Below are 16,971 nucleotides of genomic sequence, written 5' to 3'. Positions count from 1 at the left end.
CTTCAAGAATAATTTTATCACCTGTATACAATGTATACAAATACAAAGATAATTATTAAAATTGACCGTTCGTGTCTGTGTATTTAAGCCTGGGTGACTGCTGTCATGACATTCCTCATTAGCACAGCTCAAAAAAGCTACACTATTTAAAAATAACGTATTTGTAAGGATGGGCATCTGTGGTAACATAATTAACATGATAAAACAAAATAATAGGGTTGTTGTCTCAGAGATGAGCATCAGATTCTCAAATTTAGGTTGGAATTTAATAGTTTTTATTACAAAAGTAGTGTTAAATGAATATTGCTTTTCTTATATAACAAAATCACTGTTTTGATCTCCATTTTCCTGAATATTAACTTCAATAATCATGGAGAAATTAGTGTACGTCCCTTCTGTATTTCATCTTATTTCCTGTTTTGTCATTAGTCACCAGTTAGTCCCCAAGGCACTTATTATTAAACTTCTAATCCAGCATGCGTCTTTATTTCAGATCTGTAATTTCAGATACTCTTCAATTTTGTGTTTTTAACACATAGAACTGGGGCCCATGATGAGAGTCCTGTGTGTAATTTTCGTAACCAGTCGGAACAGGAGATCTTTCTCTTGATATCGTGATTTCTTCTATTAATCAGTTTTATATGACTTTCTGCTAGCCTGGTTTTTCAAGGTGTGAAAATTTGCACTGCAGAGGTATTTTATGGATTGCAACCATAATTTGGGGATAAGATTCTAAATAGCTGGTCTGGTTATGAAGCTTTGGGCAGAATTTTTAGGTTCCTGGGAATTGCTGTTAAACCTGGGTTGCCATTTGGCTAGAAGTACATCCCAATTAGTAACCCTTCTATCTAGCAGTAGCTGTATGTAAGTGATTTTTTTTTTTCTTCTTTTTTTTTAAGTCAGTCGTAAATGATTAGTCCAAAAGAGTAGCATAAAACTTCGAACTAGTCCCCTGCAGGAGTCGGCTGGAGGAAATTAAAGGATCAACAACATAAGGGGAGCACTGAGGTAGGATTGTTCCAGGCTGCAGCCACAGGCTTTCACATGCACTCAGGAAATTGACTTCATCAAAAGCCGAGGATGCAGGCGTGAGGATGAGGAGGATAACGCAGGTGATGATTCTAAATCATGGCTCAATATCACATCGTTTTCCAAGGGAGAGGTTTCCTCCCCACTTCGAAAAAAAGCAGGCTTTTCGATATAAATATTCAGTCTTCTCCTTATGAATTAATAAAAGTTCGGCACAAATCTGAGCTATAAATCTAATATAACTCAATAAATAATGAAGACTCAGGTTCCCCAAAATAATGTCAGTTGGATGGGTTTTTCGCACAAGTAAAAGAATGACCCCGTGTAAGCTCCGCTGCTCGGTTCAGAGTTACTGCTGTGTGCCCGGTGTGTGTGTGAGAGCTGTAAAAGCAAGGACTCAGGAGTGCCTGGGACTTACAGTCGGGCAAGGCATTTTCTTTAATGTCTTAAGTAAATTCATGCTGCAGAAATGTGGATCTTCTGGGCCTGAGACGAAGCTGAAACCTTTCTAGTGGAGCAGGAAAGAATCGCAAGAGGGGAAATGCATAAATGTACATCTGGAGCCAAGTCTGCTGGGAAGGCGTAAAGAGATGGGGGAGCAGGAGTGCCAGAGCAGGGCTGAGAGCAAAATTCCGAGGGGAAAAGTGGAAGAAAAAAAGAGGAATGTCCCAGGAATGAGGCTCTTATATTGTTCAAAACTTTCATCGGAAGTAAAACACTGGAAGGCTATAATCCAAATAAGGAAATTAGAACAAAAATTAACAATATTCAGCTATTCAGATGTCAAAAGAAATAGCAGAGTTATTGGTGTTAGAGGTTATTGCCAGGAGGGAAAAACTCAGCATGTCTTGGGTAATTAAGCTTCATTGGAGAGCATGGATCCCTTCTCCAGGTAAGAAATGCTTTTATAACATGGCATCTTTTGCTATTGTAATTAAACACCATGGGCTATTCTGCATATGAAGTCTTAAACACTTTTGTCCTTTATCATGGAATTTTACTGGCCAGGCATGTGTGTTCTTATGGCAAAAAACGTTGACTGCTATAAAAAAAGAAACCCAAACATTTCTTTTTATTACTTGACTCGCTGTATTTTTATATATATATTGAGCCAAATTCATCCCTTGTGTAGCTCAGTTGAAGCCAATAAGGATAGATTTGGCCCATGTCTATATGAGAAAGGTGGTGACAATTAAAATATATTGTTTAATAATGAAAGCTATGGTAGTGAAGTGTCTTTGTGTCTATGAAATTATACACCACGACACCACGTTGCCAGTATAGAGTGGGACTAGCAAAACATATAAGACCAGTTTCTGATGGAAAAACAAAAGCACTCTAACTTTTATTATTATGATTAAATATCACAAAGGTATTTGGACACGACTAATTTAGGTAACATCTACAGAAGTCTCATTTATAGCGTAGCAGTTTATCACAGAGCAAGCCATTTCAAGATATTTCTTGAATGTTTTTATATGTGGCTATCAAGGACAGCGTGACTGGCCGTTAATAGCAGTAAGTAAAAGATCAGGTTTTATTTCATTTATATTTTAGTGATTTTCAGTAATATTACAGAAAGGAATGTACCCTATCAAATGAAATGTGTGGACAGCCGTTATTATCACTTTACGCTGGCAATTCCCAGTTGTTCCTCTGTGTGAGGCGTTGTACCAACACACGAGAGACATTGTTGATACCGTGAAGATCTGAAGACGTTGTCCATTGAGGCAGTAATTATATCCGAAGCCCGTTACGCAGCTCTGTGCAATGCCAGAACAAATGAGTTTTGTTACTTGCTGGCACGGCGGACCATATACAGCAACTCTTCTTTGTGTCGCTGTTAAGTTATAGAGACTTTTATCCTTTTACTGGAGTTTTGGGATAATGGCTATTCATAGCCAGTAACTGTATCCCTGATTCCAAGCTCTCCACGCTGCTGCCGGGGAGCCCGGTTCAGCTTTGCTCTGCCTCGGAACTGCCCCGAGGATTTGGTCAAGGCTTTAGTGGGCGCTGGGTCTCCCTCTTGCCAAGAGGGGAGGTGGGAGGGGGAGAGGAATAACCAGAGCGATTTCCCAGGGGCCTGGAGGGCTCAGGAAAAGTCTTTTACCCCGGGGCCCCCCGGCTCCTTCCCCTCTGCTCTGACCCCTTGCAGCTGCCTCTGGGCTCCCTGTCAAGATGCTTTAGGAACGGGGGGTGGGAAAGGTCAGAGGAATAAGAGGACAGAGATTTCGTTGACCCAGGAACTCAACTGGCTCCTGACGGCCCTGCCCAGGAACGTAAGGACAACAGCAATCCCGAGACAACTTAGCTAATGGACTCCAGCGGAAAAGGTAGCTCTTAAATGAGGCTAAAGATATAAAATATTACAGCTGTAACGAGTTGCTCAGTTCCTCTAGTGCTACTGGTCTTCTAAGGAGTCTCTGACTCCCCAAAAATGAGAGGGCAGGGGAAGAACCACAGAACAACAAAAAATCATTTTTTTGCTGTACTTATTGCTCGCTCTGAATCTCTTTTATAGAAATCTGGCCTTTGGCATTGAACTTGGATAATATTTTATTAGAAGAAAGCATGATTCACTGAAATGGCGCACTTCGGTATCTACGGAAAGGAAAACTGGGAAGGACACAAAAGAAGTGAGACTGTGGAAAACCAATTCAAGGAACCATTGCCACACAAAGAATCTCAATCCGCGGTAAGAAACAACAGAAAGGAACAAAATATTTCCAAGGGAACATCTGAGCACAATGTTGGAGCCAAGTAAGGAATTATTACTATATCAGCCTGTCAGGAAAGGGTCATACAGTCTATGTAGTAGGAGAATACCCTGTCATTTTGAAGTTAATAGGAATTTTTTTATTAGCATCAATGTGATGATCAGGACTGGCCCGTATGCATGTAAAATTGAAACTTAACCAAAGAAATAATAAGAGATCCTAGGAGGAAGGGGATGTTTAGTCTGCCTTAAATAGGATAAAAGTTACTTTTATCCTTTTTTGCACATTTTCAGAGACTTATTTTTCAAACTCTGAAAAGCATATAGTGGTGTTACCCATAGTTCTTTACGGATCGTGAGAACAGAGGTGGTTGAAACGAGTAAATGTGGAGTGAAACGCGAAGTAAACTCCAGTGAATTTCACTGGAGTTCTTAGTCTGCAGTTGAAGCTGTTTTCTCCTTTGAAACCACAGCTAAGAGGAATACAAGTAAATATGGATTTTTAGCTTCACATGTGCTGATCTGCATTAGTAGCTGGTCTAAATGAGGACTTAGTAGTGGCTTCTTTGCACCTATAACTCAGCTTGGCATTTTTAGGAGGACCGTGAGCTATGTCTGCAGTAGACATTAAAACACCCGGTGAGCAGCACCTTCGCTCACACTGTGAACCTGCTGTTGTGCTTTAGTGGGACATGCCCTGGCATGGGATGGGCAGGATCAGTCCTCGCTTCCCCTGGGTTCTCAAAGCTTCAGGGCGCTTCCCTCCCTGGGTTCTTGAGTTAATGTCTCTGCTGCTCTGAGTTTTTGTATGGCACCAGGCCAATGGATCCATTGAGACATCAGTATTCCAGCCCTCACTTGACTCACTCCAAATATCCTGTATACGCTGAAGTACGAGATTTGCCCTCTTGCTTTTTCAAGCACAGCCCTCCAGCCTCCTTGTATTGACACCTTCCGGTCAAGAAGTGCCTGGGCAGTGTTTATACAAACAGTTAAAACCCTTTTCTCCTTACGCGTTACTGATGAAGAAATGTAGAAAAACTGCAGGTCATCCAAATATGGACGTAACAGGCATGTGCTCAGTTCTAACGCTGAGTGTAAATCTAGTCCTTCTCTGTGACACTGGACAGAAATCCCAGTGGAAGTTTTTCCTGCCTCTAACCTGTCTACTTGCCTTCAAAATGATAAATGGTGGGAGGGAAAGGGCGAGGGAGGGGGAAAACTATCTAAGCTTTGAACTGGTTGTGTCTTAAGAAGGATGGGAAGGAAGAATGCAGATTCATTTAAAACAGGATTTTTAGATGGCTAAAATCTTTGGTGTTTTTCTCCTGTTGGTCACCTTTGGTGTTCTCATAAGTAAGTCTTAGACCAAATCCTTACCAAAAGATGTATAATTGTGTAAGACATTGTGGCTACTTGTATTTATTTACTTTTAATTGATTACCTATTCCTACTTCCATTTTTGTCCTGCACGTAGTTGCTCAGTAGCCATCACCTTTGCTTTCAGTCTAGGTATCCATTGCACGCTGACTGTTTCATATTACGTCTGATGCACAAAGCGAGTTCATCACCTTTCCAGGATGCCTCATGATTGATTCCTCATGTCCAGGGCAATCTGCTCTAAAGTTTCAGGCTAAAACGAGTGCTTGGATTTAGTGGGGATAATCGATGGTTTGAGTCTTACTCTTCGTACATTTTGAGCTATCCATTCGTGTGTTAGATTCACGACCGATATTAAATACAACGCAGTTTTATTCTTCTCTCGGTAGCTGCTCAGAGGCATTGGGCATGAGTAAACCGTAATTTGCGGAGTGTGGCTGTGTCATCCATCAAACTCAAATGCGCTCTGCTTCATACCTCAGCCGTGCGCTGCACAGCCAAGGCTGAAGGCTGGGCTTGTTGAAAACATTAGAGGGCTGGTCTTGCTATACTGAAGTCTATAAAAGTTTTCCTATTGACTTCAACAGAAATAGGACTGAGCCTTATGATTTTGGCACAAAAATATGAAAATATTCTTTTTCATCTCTGCTGAACGCTGAACTCCAGCGCGCATTGCTGTCTGCCTTACGTAAGATAGAGGCTGTTAAGGAGAAATAGTAGTTTTGCACATATTGTTCTCTGCACATGTTGTTCTCTAGTAAAGACTTGTTAGAGGATGCATCCATTCCTGCTGGCAGTGTCCAAGGCTTAGTACACAAATTTGGCCCAGTTTCCTGCTATCAATGTAAACCTCCCAACTAGAAGCTACATTTGTCAAATTCTGTCTTTCAGAATTGTTAAAATCATTGGTTTCCAAGTAGACGGTGCCAACATTCCACATAATTCTCTTTCTTTAAAAAAAAAAAAAACAACAAACTTCCTCCAGATTGTAAATACAACCCCAGTGAAAATATTCATCAAAACTTTAACAATGTATGGCTGAAAGACAAAAATTAGTCTTTGCTGGAAACTAAGGAAGATGGCAACAACAAAAACCTCTTACCCGTCAGTATTTTTCTGTGGACCAAGAGCCTTTTGACCAGTTGTAGCCATTCCGGTGGGTTTTGCTTTTCTTTTGTTAAACGAGTTTCTAATTAACAGAAATCAAAATTATCCTGATTTTAATTGAACTAGCGTTATCAGCACTTCGCACTAATTAAAATACTTTTTGATTTCCTTCTCTCAGGGCCCAGTTGCAACCGTGGACTTAGGCTCAGATGTGCAGTTTTCAGCCCGGAGGTGCCTTGCTGCACACCCTGCGTAAATCCACCGTGACATTTGAAAAGTCACTCTCAAAAATCATCAGACAGGTACATTTGCTGGTCATGAGCAGAATATGGTCTTTCTGACCTGCGGGCTTGCTTGGCATCCGTAACCACCAGCACCATGGCACAAAGCTCCAAGCGTATTCACTTCCCTTGCCGTTACCCAAGGAGTTTCTCAACAGGGTTGAGCTGCCCATGCCAAATTTAATTTTAAACATCACTTTAGTTTAAGTGCAACACAGGCTGGTCTATACAGGTGCAAGGAGGGGCTGGGAATCCTAGTGTGAGGCTGCCATCGGAACGCCAATGCCTACAGTGACTGTTTTATAGGCAGAGCCCAAGGGGCGGTTTCTCTCGTGACAGTGTTTTCACATTAAAATAGTTCATGTTGGACAAGGCTTTTTGCTTTTGTTGTACCGTTACCAGTATTTTCTTCTCTTTCATTTTTAATATTGATCCTGTACTTTGTGGAAAGGAAATCATTTCAAACCCATATTCTCTCCACTAGTGAGTCACAGACTCATGATTTCTCTTCTTCCAGCCTACTATCACAGCGATAAAAACCCTCAAATCGCATAGAATTTAGGCTGCCTCTTGTCACAGTCAAGCACATGGCACCTCCTTGGAGCAGGACCTTAAATTAAAATATTGTAAATTTTTTGCTGTTCAAACACTACTGCAGAAACGTGAGTGGCCAAGGAGAGAGGAGGGGTTTTTTTTTCCTGCCTGCTGGAATTTTTCACTATAACCATCCTCAGGGGAGTTCTCATCTTCAAAAGAAACATTCTTTCTGTACAAGCTGCAAAAAGAATTATTTAATGACATCATAAATTAATACAGAGAGGCACAAATTTTCCAAAATGTGGAGAGAGAGAAAAAAAAAATTAGTGTTTGCCAAAAACACCCCGGCTCTTCCAGACTTAGGCCTCTCTTGAGCCTGTGAGCTGCCAATGATACCAAATTGAATGGTGGGGCTTTTGGCATGACTTAAGTTTAGCTTGTTTAAATTTTGGCAAATATTCGTATTACTCACATACTCAGCAAACTGATACAAATATTTGTTCTATTTAGAGCGAAGTCCAAACTCAGTGCTGGCATAAGTGCTCTTGGACTCGGTGGAACTGCGCTTGCTTGTGCCAATATTAAATTTGGACATCTACCTTAAAGAAAAACAGAATAAAAAAGTCCCCTAGCCTTTCAGGTACAGATTAGAATACATCAATGGAAAACAGACCTCGTGTGTATCCAAGTTTTCCTTGCTTGCTAATTTTTGCCTTAATCTGATTTGAAATGGACCTAGTTTTTCTGCACTTGGATCGCTGTTCCCTGTTACGATGCAACAAGCCATCTAACTAGAGCTAGAGCTGAAAAAGCCTCCACACACGTGAAATTCTCCACATTCTTGAGAAGTAAAAAAGCTGTTTAGACTGTAGTAAATCAAGCCCGGGCGCAGTAAGCGTGCTTGATCTATTTTAATGCTGTGCAGGTTGTAGGGATTATTTTTTTTAATGATGTCCGCGGTTCAGTGTTTCTGATTTGAAAAACAAATAGACCATTAACTTTCTGCCTCCAGATTGTCAAGGATACCTCGGTGTTGCTGTGCTCTCTGTTCCTGAATGCCCACGGCTGGGCAGCACGCTGCCCGGCAGGCGTCACGGGAAACGATGCTGCATAGACGGGTGCTCGATGGGGAGTCGCACGCTCAGCAACCGCCAGACCTACCCACGTGCGAAATGCAGAAGAAATGAAGTGGAACCTGGGTACCCGCCTTGCCCGTGAGCTGGCTCTTGGGATCGGATACATAAACAGGTTAGAAATTTTGCAATGAAAAAAAAACGAACCAAAAAACCCAAGCCCCAAAGCAAAATAGAACAGCACATTTTCATTCTATAAATTAACACAACCAGAACGTGTTTCAGGGATGTGCTGGCTATGGGTCTGTGCTCAGGTGGAATGTGATTTGTAAGCTGACTGCTATTTAATGCTATCTAAATGCTCTTATAAATGTCACGGAGAAGTGGGATCCCACTAACTTTAGCTATTTAGAAATGGGAAATCTAGTCTAAGTGGCTGAGCTAGATTCCTCGCTCAGTGGAAAAAGATCATCACTAAAGAATGATTCATCCCATTTTAATCTAAATGTCTGATCTCTCTCTGTTGACTATAAAAGGAGCCCAGATGACCAGATTAGCATATATCCAAATTTTGCACGTTTATGTGCTAACTCAGCCTTTTACAATCAGGTCCTGTACTCGCAAATATCATGGACTATTTTTATAACTAAAAGCCTGATATTTGCCACAGGGTTTCAGAGGCACTTGCTCAGCTCCAGTGGCTGCCTTGGGGCTGAGCCTCCCCTGTGCCCTTTACAAAGGCTGACAGCGGTGCCTCCTGTGTGCTCGCAAGTTAAAACTTGGATTAATTACATGTTTAAGTCTCCTCTACATCCCCTGCATGAACTGAAAGCTATTGAAACAATTCTCATAGGAATTACTTTTAAAACTGCCTTAAATCAATAAATATCGCATTGATGAGCAGAAGGTACATGGTTAAAAATAGAAGCAATGATTATTCATTAAAAATGACATTGTTATTCTGTTAATCATATTTGTAAAACAGGCAAAAGATCCAGTCTAGCTTGTCATTTGGACTCTGGGCTGCTGACCCCATTAATTTTTAGGTTGTGGTGGCAGCATTTGTCTCGTTTGGTGTTGATTCAGTGTCACCATGAGAAATGAACTGAGCATTTCAAATTGTGGGCAGTGACGCCCTCAGACCTCTCCCCCCACCTCCAACCTTTAATTCTTCACTATTGTCGTTGTAACTGATCTGCGCATAAGTACAGGGACATCATTTTGGTGCTCTTGTTATCAGGCCAGTGGCTGATTTTAGCTCAGCCTAGTGGTGCTCGGTGTATGCAGGTCGATTCATGTGTCCGTTAGAAAAAAGAAACATGAGGTACCACAAACCACCCAAAACCCCGTTAGTCTTGCAGTGGGCAGTTCAAGTTTGACAGAGGAACTGTGTAGATGGTAAAGAAAAGGGTCAAGTGTGCATCTTGGGAAAGGGTGAGATGGGTATAATCGGCCAGTAGGAGACAGAAGACAGACGAGGCACCCAGTAATTCACCACGGAACATTTTTATACTAATTATTGAAATGCACCCAGAGACAGCTTATAGTAGTAAAATGACTTTATGTTCTGATATGTAAAATAAAATGTCCATGCTATGTAACAAACATTTAAAAATTCCATACCACCTGTATCTAATGTGGTTTCTAATAAAGATTTATCTGTAGTATATATGTTTTTTTTTATCTAACCAATTCTTAGTTTTTACATCAAAGGTGTGTAATAAAAAAAAAAAAAATCTTAAATAGATGTCTTTCCAAAAAAACCTTGCAACATTCATTTTTATTAAGTATTTCACTTGTAAAAAGCAAAGCTGAATTGGACACGTGGCCTGCATTTGTGATATATATATATTTTTTTATATATATATATAAAATATATATGTATATAAATAGCTATTCAGCATGCAAAAATTGTAGTGATTTCCAAAATCTGATTACAAAATCCACACTGGTCACACACATCGTCTGCTGAATGGGTGTATGAGATTGTCCTGGTGGAAACGTGACCTCCACTTTAGTGGCCTCAGGGTTGTCTCACTGCAAGCAGCCGCCCTCATCCATCAGCTTCTCTTCATGGGAACGGATTCATCCAAACGCAGAAGTACCTCCCGCCTTCCAAATTGGTATTTCAGCTTTTTGCCATTGCTCATTTGGGAAGCAGAGGGTGGGGAAAAAAACCCTGCTGTGCATGACTAGAGCTTAAATATTGCGCTTTTTAGTGGAACCAAACTCCCAGCATCACCTCTGTGTTGCCATCCCTGGGGACAGCATCACCCGGGAGCTCAGCAGGATGGACACACTGAGGACCGGAGGAGGCCGCATCCCTGCTCGGGAGATCTTTGGGTGAAGGCAATGGGAGTTTCGTTCCAGAAAGAGCACAGCTTGCTTTCCCACGCGAGGCCGTGGCTGTCGCTGAGTGATCCCTCCTCACCTGATGCCTCCTGTCCTCATAGGGACACTCTTGGTAGGCAAAGCCAGCGCTGAAGGAGTCATTTCAAGATACTTCCACAGTAAACAATAGTAGCAATGTATACACTGGTTACAGATTTTTACCTGTTCTACAAATATTTGTACACTGTAAAGCCTGACGGGTAATGGGAACTCATCCCACCCCACGATTAAGAAAATATTCCTCTATGCCTCCTTTATGCTGAAAAACAATTCTGTCTGAGCTAGCTGCAAAAGGAAAAAAAAACATAGCACAAAAGGCGCGTTTCAGCTGAATACGAAAGAAATCAAGGACCAGCAAATACAGAAATCCTTTCTGGAAAGTATTAGCAACTTTTAAGCTTAAACTTCATAAATATATTGCAATAAGCAAGTGTGATTCAATCAATGGATGGGAGTCTGAAGACATTGGGTCTGTTCCTAACACTGCAATTCATTTGCTGTTTGGCCTCGGGCATAATGCATCACTTCTTAGTTTCCCACAGCCACGAACGATGGTGTTGTGGGGGGAAGAAGAGACATTTGTGCATTGGTGCCATCTCCTCTCTGCGCCATGGCACGAACCCTGTGCTGCGCCGGGGAGGTACCAGAGTGGCACCGCAGCTCCCTGACCCCACCGCCGAGCCTCCCCGCCGGCCCCTGCGCTCCTACGGCTCCGTCACTTCCAGAGGAAGAAGGGAATTTCTACAGACAAAAAGAGCTAAAGAAGTGCTGCTACAGCAGTCCTTGAACTACGCAACCGAACAGGTCGCTTTTTCCTTTGAGCTTTGGGATGCTGTGACTTCACAAACCAAGTACCGTGAAAGTGAAGCTCCTATTTTCCCCAAATAGACAAAATTTGCCCGTGGATGTTTAATATTACAAGCAAAAGAAAATGACTAGCTACTTCACTTGTTAGTCATGAAGGTGGTTCCTACTGGATCAGTAATGAAGACGCGAGAATTAATTTATTCGGGAGTCAGTAAGAGACTGATGAATCCAGCCCACCGAGACAGGAGATGTAATTCTCTGTGTGTCTGAAGATACAAGCTCTTCACCCACACAAATCCCTCTGGAAATGCACATGTGTCTCACCGAAGTGCAAGTTACCCACAGGTATCAACACTGATTGAACACTGTCCTGGAGCAGTAACGTTGGCTGTGGCATCGCTTGGCCGTCAGAGTCATCCGTCAGTCCAGTTCTCCACAGTCCCCATCCCTGAATGATACTGCAGCGACGACTCCCTCGACAAGGAAAAGCTTTGTGAGTACAGGAACTCGTTCGCCGCGTTTAGGTGCGGAGAGGGGGGTTTTCTCTCGCACACAGACGGGTGCACCCTTTCCCTCGGGAAAGACGAAGAAGGAACGCGCTCCCGAACCTGAGACTGGGACAGCTGGTTGTAGACACTGAAGTGGCTGTTACCTGGTGGCTGCGAGCCTTGACCCGTGATGGACGGGAGCCGCGGCATCATGGTGGTGGCCGTAAAATGAGCAGGGAAAGGCTGGTAAGGGACAGTTTCCATTGTCTGAACACTGTAGCTGGTGTAAGGTGCGACAGAAGTCCACATATTGCAGCTCAAGGGGGGAGGTGGAGGTGGCAAGTCGTCAACCGCTGAGACGCCAGCAATTTCAGCCCCAGAACTAGAGTACATGCACGCTTCCCGCGGAGTCACCTCGCTGCAATAGGAAGGGCTTAACATCTGCTGATCGTACGGAGGCGGGGAGCGGAAATAGTGATCGTCTCCTACAGAAGAGGAGGCTTCCAGGTAGGAGCGTTTGCAGGGCAGGTCCAGGTGTCGAGCACTTTCTGCAAATGACAAAAAAAAAAATGCACGTTCAGGAGCAGCTCCCAGAGCGATGGTGTTTAAGAGCAGTCTGCCAAGAGCCTGGGGTGGTTTTATGGAGTCCCCTCAGAAGCCGAGCATGCAATCTGTGATTATTTCTCAAAACAACTGGTGCTCTTTTTCAGATTAATCCAGTTAAACCACTTTAGTTCAGGGGGGAAAACAATGTACAACGTCAAAAAGACATTGTGTTGCAAATGTCAGGCTAATCCCCTCAGCCTCAAAGCTTTCTGGTGACATTTATCAGGTTAAGTGAGGGACTTGGGCTACCATTCTCACATCAGAGATTACTTCTGTTCATCCAGATAACAGAGGTCCCTGACACTCTTGCAGTGTTACTCCTGACAAATTCAAGAAGTCTCTTAAAGGGTCTTATCGCGGCCTGCCTTCCTGTCGTTACAAAAATGACTGTACATTTCCCAGATATTCACGTCAAAAGCTGCAGAAATATTTCCAGATAAAGGAGCCCTTTCCTGGTCATCAGTCCTGCCCTCAGCTTTACGCGGAGAAGCTGTAGCCCCTCTCCTACGGATCACCACGACCGTGGCTGTGTTTACCAGCAGGGTTCTGTTAGTTGTTAGGAATATTCTCTGGATGAATTAGTGAATTCATCTGTAGATTAAACATCTGCTAAAATTCCGCATTTGCCTCGCAGTCCTCATTACTGGTGCTGTTAGATTCTTCATTTGCCCATGATCAGAGGATTCTCACAGCTTAAACGAATTAGCGGCCAATGAGACATGCGAATAGAAGGATATTTTTTTTCTGTGCAAAATTTTTCCGTTTAACTTAAAACATGTCATGATCTCATCTGATGCTGGACTAAAAGGAAGAGAATGTAGTTATAGCTCACTTAAACTTGAGAAGTGGTGGATAAGAAGAGAGGGATGCTTCCCAACTAGCACAGTCCCACTAATCTGCCAACATCGAGAGAATTGCTAATGGCTTCGTCCTGGAAAAGTGCTGAACGTGTATCATTTCATTAACGCTAATGGCAGTGTCAAAACATCTCAGGAGAGATAAGGCCCCCTCCAAACAATTATTAACTCAGCTGATTCTAACAATGGATAATTTTCCAGCGCAGCTTCATGCCATTTGAATTATGCATTCTGATTATTTTTTTTGTCTCCGACTCAGAGTCTGAATTTGCCTTCTATGGGACAAAACCACTAATAACTGCCCAAAATCCCAGCTCTTGGGCCCTGACCCTCCAAAACACTTCACATCAGTATCTTTGAAGATCAAGGCCTAGGAGACCCATCCGAAATGAACTGGAATTAGCAGTAAGCTTTCAGCGCTCGTGCTCTTAGGTTTATTTGCTATAACATTTTTCTAGCTGGAAACTCGAGTTACCTCTTCTTTTTAGGCAATGATAGAAGAGCCCTGAATCCCTCTGTGCTGTGAAGGTGTTGAGTGGCAGATCTTGAGTGTCTGAAGCTGCAAATTGCATGTGAGCACCATTCTCATACTGATAATGTTGAAGGGTCTGGTGATTCCCATGAAGTGGGTTAACATCTGGCTTTGTTGAAAGCTGGCCGTGACTGGACACCAACCTCTGCCTCATGATGCTTTTGGAAATTACTGGATATTCTTTGCTAAAGGAGGTAAGAAAAAATTATTACCAGTTAGAGAGCAATCAGCATTAACAGAAAGATGAAATATTAGTTTGGATTCCCTAGAGGATCTCCGTCCAATGACTTCAACACCCTTGGCCAAAGACGGTGAACTCATTACACTTTGCTGGGTGTGGGCAAGTATTACAACACCACACAGAGTGTGTCACTGAATTAGAGGAAGAGCTTTTCAGGGGTATAAATGGCATTAAAAGCCTAAATGGCATTAAAAGCCCTAATGCCGTCACACGCAAGAAAATGTGATGCCCCCATGGCACAGGCACCTTTAACAACTTCTCCTCCAAAGAGGTGCAGCACATTAGTAGCAGAATAAGAATTAAAGCATTGTTTGGGAGGAAACGATGAAGCATGGTATAACGAGATGGGGGGCACTTGGGAACAAGCTCTCTGCACTGCCTAAGCCTCCTCTGCACCGATGGAGCAGGACTCCTGGGAAGTTGCTGGTGTGTCCCCACCTTCCTCGGTCTCCCAACGCAGGTGGTCCCCGTGCTGGGGTGGCTCATATAGGAGTGTGCCCATATAGGCTGGTCATCTCCGGCAGAAAGACTTGTTTTGATGGCTTAGATAGATGTAGCTACTGACTGCAGGTGCTATTTGGTTTCGTGGTTGGGAATCCTAGGTTTGTTTCAGGAATTTAGTTTTTCCCCTGGGATGATATTAGCAAGGGACTTGTAGACAAAATCAGAACCATGTTTCGTTTATCTGTTGCCCATGGAATAGCGTCTTACTGTAGCAGAAATCCCTGTGATTTAAACAGTATTGCTCTTCAAGCAAAAACAATAGTCCGTGTGAAAAGGACCAAAAAGCCCAAAGTAATTCAATACTTATACGGTCAGTAAGGCTGGATTTCTGCACAGGGCTCAGCGTCTGGAGGGTGCACTGGCCGGCTGCGTGTCGGACGCTGCTTGCCCGTATGCTTTCCCTGGGCTCAGTGCACTCTTGCACACACGCATGCCCACTGCAGCAACCCCCCGACCCCCACGAGCCGGGCAGGAGACCATCCCGCTGAGCCCCTCCTCACTGCTGTCCCCCCTGTCCCCGCTCGGCCATACCTCTGCAGTCGTGCCACGCGCAGGTCGCTGTCGTCGCTGCCCCTGAATCCCTTGGCAAAGGGGTTGTTCTCGATTTTCAGCTGGGTTATCTTTAAAAGAACGAAACCAAGTGTAAAGCGTTTGAAAACAGATCAGACCGAAAGGCGCAGCAGCAGGTTGGAGGCGGCGGGTCTCTGGGTGCACTGTCCCACGCGACACCCCGTGACACGCAGCGTCTGCGAGAGGTTCAGCCGCCTGCAGACGTGGTGGCAGGGGCGGCGCGTCTGCATTCACAGCTGAGAGAGAAACTGAGCTGTGGAGGTCGGTACTAGATCTTGTAGAAGCAGCTTTTAAAGCTGACAAAATTGAGGACACAGATGCAAATTTCCTTAAGGCTCGGTCCTGTGGTCTTATTCTGGGCTCTTACGAGTGAGAATATATGTCTGATTTAAAAGAAAGTTTTCTATGTCTCCATGTTAGACACCCCTATTCCTTACAGTGTGGTGATCTCTCAGCTCCATAACAATTTTATATACATTTACAGTCATTGTTCTGCTGTGAAAAGACTCGTAACTCAAATAATGAATAGTCTTTGGGCAAAGGAAAAGTGCTGCCTTTTGCAAGAGCTGCCTTTCCCCAGAAGAGGTGCAGTGTATTAAAAGGGTCAAAATGCCTTAGAATTGACTTGGCCTAGACGTAATTTTGATGGAGCTCAGCTTTTGTAAGGGAACTGTGAAAGCTCTGCCATTTCATGAAAATTCTGTTAAAAAAATTATGGGTGAGATCTCCTTTAAAAATATTCCATTCTTTTTCTGTCTCACAGCCACAGTAAATATAGTTTTCCCTTGCCATCCTGCCACCTGCTTCCTTCCCTGTATAAGACAGGTACAAATCAAACCCGTACAATGGTCAGGAATGCCAGGAAGAGGTACCAGTGACAAATGAAAATAAACCACCTCTTTCTTTAACAAAGGATGTTGCAAAGACAAAGAGCGAGGAAGATCATCTGAGAGGGTTTCAGGAGCTGGAAAATGCCAGAAAACCACCAGAGTGTTTGTAGGGACACAGGAGCTCCTAAAACATCCATCTCCTAAATAGATGTACGTGTGTCTGGGGACAAACATACACCCAAGGCTCCCTTGGATGATTTACAAGAGTGTTGCTGTAATTAACTGCTAGCAATGCTGAAAAATATCCCTTACCAAAAAACTCCTGAGAAAACAGCTGGCCGGTATCTGTGATGGAGAAGGAAGGTGGTGACATGTGAATTTAACCAGCCTCGAGGGCTCGAGCTTTTCCCCTCTGCTCCCACAGTGGCTCCAGGGTAGCTGACAGACCACGAGAAGCGTAGGGCCCTTCCTAACCCACAGCCCGACGTCAGGTTTGTACATCTTAATTTAATTTTGTTATTTAGTGACTCTGGTTTTCCTCTGACATGGGCAGAATCAGGGCTTCAGCCTTTCCTTGTCACCTTCCCCTGGCTTCATCCAGCCCAGGAGGGAGTTTCGGGTGAACACCTACACCGTCCTCACCGAGCTGTCCTTAGGGGTAGCCTCTGGCATCAGCTTTCCACCGCTGGGAGCCCCACACACAGTGGTCTGTAACCACAACTCTCCTTTTTGGTTTAGAAAGATGATTTTTCGCAAGGACAGTTCTTGCTAACAGGATATTTCTGAGCTAAAAATAATTCGGTGGTTTGGTTTTTTCTAAAAGATGCCCAGACCGGGATTTTAATTGTTAATGCCTAAGAGAAGAAATAAAACCGTTTGGATATTTCTCTGAGGTTGCGATTTGCTCGAGACCACAGTGAGGTTGTGGCGAGACCTTCTGCCTCCTGCTCCTCGGCTGCGGACCGCCATGTCCCCCTCCGGGATGGCATCCAACCCCCCCAGCCTGCAAAGCCCAGAGCCAG

At 43.6% G+C, this 16,971-nt stretch overlaps 1 protein-coding gene and 1 long non-coding RNA gene across 2 annotated transcripts in view; one reads left to right on the top strand and one right to left on the bottom strand.

Annotated features, from left to right (window-relative positions):
• The first annotated feature begins 3,487 nt into the window (after positions 1 to 3,487).
• LOC134518848 (uncharacterized) lies at positions 3,488 to 8,584 on the top strand. Its single transcript, XR_010072070.1, has 3 exons — positions 3,488 to 3,724; positions 6,411 to 6,534; positions 8,063 to 8,584. It is a non-coding gene; the product is annotated as an uncharacterized LOC134518848 (long non-coding RNA).
• Positions 8,585 to 11,734: 3,150 nt separating this feature from the next.
• TBX4 (T-box transcription factor 4) overlaps positions 11,735 to 16,971 on the bottom strand; it is a 35,985-nt gene continuing 30,748 nt past the window's right edge. The window contains exons 6-8 of the mRNA XM_063341788.1: positions 15,081 to 15,169; positions 13,748 to 13,989; positions 11,735 to 12,357 (exon numbers count right to left, since the gene is read on the bottom strand). Coding sequence (XP_063197858.1) covers positions 11,735 to 12,357; positions 13,748 to 13,989; positions 15,081 to 15,169 — 954 coding nt within the window. The remainder of the gene's footprint in view (positions 12,358 to 13,747; positions 13,990 to 15,080; positions 15,170 to 16,971) is intronic.

The sequence above is a fragment of the Chroicocephalus ridibundus genome, chromosome 7 (genome assembly GCF_963924245.1).
Source record: "Chroicocephalus ridibundus chromosome 7, bChrRid1.1, whole genome shotgun sequence".
In the NCBI taxonomy this organism is placed as follows: Eukaryota; Metazoa; Chordata; class Aves; order Charadriiformes; family Laridae; genus Chroicocephalus; species Chroicocephalus ridibundus.
The sequence above is the reverse complement of the archived record's forward strand: the minus strand, read 5'-3'. Positions and strand labels throughout refer to the sequence as shown.